Here is a 1,943-nt window from a genome sequence, read left to right as displayed (position 1 = left end):
CTAACTGTTTGGTGTATACTTTAACATTCATGAGTCTCAAGTTCCATTTCTATAAAACAGTATGTTGGAAGGGATTTAGCCCTTCTTTTGCAACTTTCAGTGTGACTGGTCATGTCTATGCCTTCCGATTTAAGGAAGGTCTATTGTAATAATCTGATATATAAATGTTTAATATTATAAGATGTTACTAATAAATGCAGTATATCTCTTTTGTAGATAAGATGCTGGAAAATGTTTATAGTAATTATTTATAAGACCTATTGAAGGGAACAATTATACCTATATGTTACCATCTTGGACAATGTGAAAAACTTATATTGCTTTCTAAATTATTTGCATTAAAATACAGGTAAATAGTACACAAATGTTAAGTAATAAAACAGATTGTTCATTTTTTGTCTTTCTTCATAAACAATACAGATTGGGACTATACGAGGCAATGCCAAATTTCACGGATGTGACAGAATTTATTCTTCTGGGACTGACCAATCGCCAAGAGCTACAGGTTCTCTTTTTTGTGGTGTTCCTGGTACTTTACATGATCACTCTGATAGGGAACATTGGTATGATTATTTTGATCAGTATCAGTCCCCAGCTTCAGAGCCCCATGTACTTTTTCTTGAGTCATTTGTCTTTTGTGGACATATGGTTCTCTTCCAATGTCACTCCCAAAATGTTAGAGAACTTACTATCAGCAACAAAAACCATTTCTTATGTGGGGTGTTTGGTACAGTGTTACTTTTTCATTGCCCTTGTCCATGTGGAAGTCTATATATTGGCAGTGATGGCCTTTGACCGGTACATGGCCATCTGCAACCCTTTGCTTTATGGAAGCAAAATGTCCAGGACTGTCTGTGTTCGGCTTATCTCAGTGCCTTATGTCTATGGGTTCTCTGTTAGTCTAATATGCACATTGTGGACATATGGCTTGTACTTCTGTGGAAATTTTGAAATTAACCACTTTTATTGTGCAGACCCCCCTCTCATCAAGATTGCCTGTGGAGGAATCCACATCAAAGAATACACAATGATTGTCATTGCTGGGATTAACTTCACATATTCGCTCTCGGTTGTCCTGGTTTCCTACACCCTCATTGTGGTAGCTGTGCTCCGCATGCGCTCAGTTGATGGGAGAAGGAAGGCCTTTTCCACTTGTGGATCCCACTTGACAGCTGTTACCATGTTTTATGGGACCCTGATATTCATGTATCTCAGACGGCCCACTGAAGAATCTGTGGAACAGGGGAAAATGGTGGCTGTGTTTTATACCACAGTGATTCCCATGCTAAATCCTATGATCTACAGCCTGAGAAACAAGGATGTGAAAGAAGCAGTCAATAAAGCAATTGTGAAGGTAAACTTGGGGCAACGAAGCTGCAATCAAAACTGTTGTTGTTGTGCGTTGATACTGAAGGACTTTCTAAAGGCATCTCTTACACATATATAATAAAAGAGTCATTATAGTTGTTATGTTGGCATGTGTCTTATTCTGTATGTATTCACTACCATAAAAAGTTAAATAAAAAAAGTCAGTGCAGTACAGTGAATGAATAGACTCTAAAATATCAGCATGCTTTATACCCTACATATGTAAGACTTCATTTAAACTGACATAATGTCATTCATGGTGTATGTAAAATTGTGTTAAACATAGTAATTGGAGCAACTTATAGAAAGTTCTGGATAAATAAATATTAATTTGAAGGTGGCCTTGTTGTAGTTGAGTATTATTTCTTAGTGTATATTTTCTATATCCTTGTTCCTTGACCTGAATTTGATGTGAAATACAATTTCTGAAAAAAATTATAAAAATTATTGCTTTCCCATGACTACAGAATTTTGATAGATCCCAATTTATGTAAGAAGTATTCTAAAAGTTTATACCTAAATGGATTTTTGAAACTGAAATTGTATTCAGCAACTTCAACTAGTACCTTAATACA

General features: G+C 35.7%; 1 protein-coding gene across 1 annotated transcript; it reads left to right on the top strand.

The window, feature by feature from the left end:
• Positions 1–439: 439 nt before the first annotated feature.
• On the top strand, positions 440–1,554 carry LOC103212910 (olfactory receptor 5M9). Its single transcript, XM_007958832.2, has 2 exons — positions 440–1,371; positions 1,521–1,554. Exons 1-2 carry the CDS (start codon positions 440–442, stop codon positions 1,552–1,554), a joined length of 966 nt encoding a protein of 321 aa, XP_007957023.2.
• The last annotated feature ends 389 nt before the right edge of the window (positions 1,555–1,943 follow it).

The sequence above is a fragment of the Orycteropus afer genome, unplaced genomic scaffold, assembly GCF_000298275.1.
Source record: "Orycteropus afer afer isolate SDZICR_OR568_19922 unplaced genomic scaffold, OryAfe1.0 scaffold01153, whole genome shotgun sequence".
Taxonomy (NCBI): Eukaryota; Metazoa; Chordata; class Mammalia; order Tubulidentata; family Orycteropodidae; genus Orycteropus; species Orycteropus afer.
Note: the sequence above shows the minus strand (reverse complement) of the source record. Positions and strands in the feature narration are given on the sequence as shown.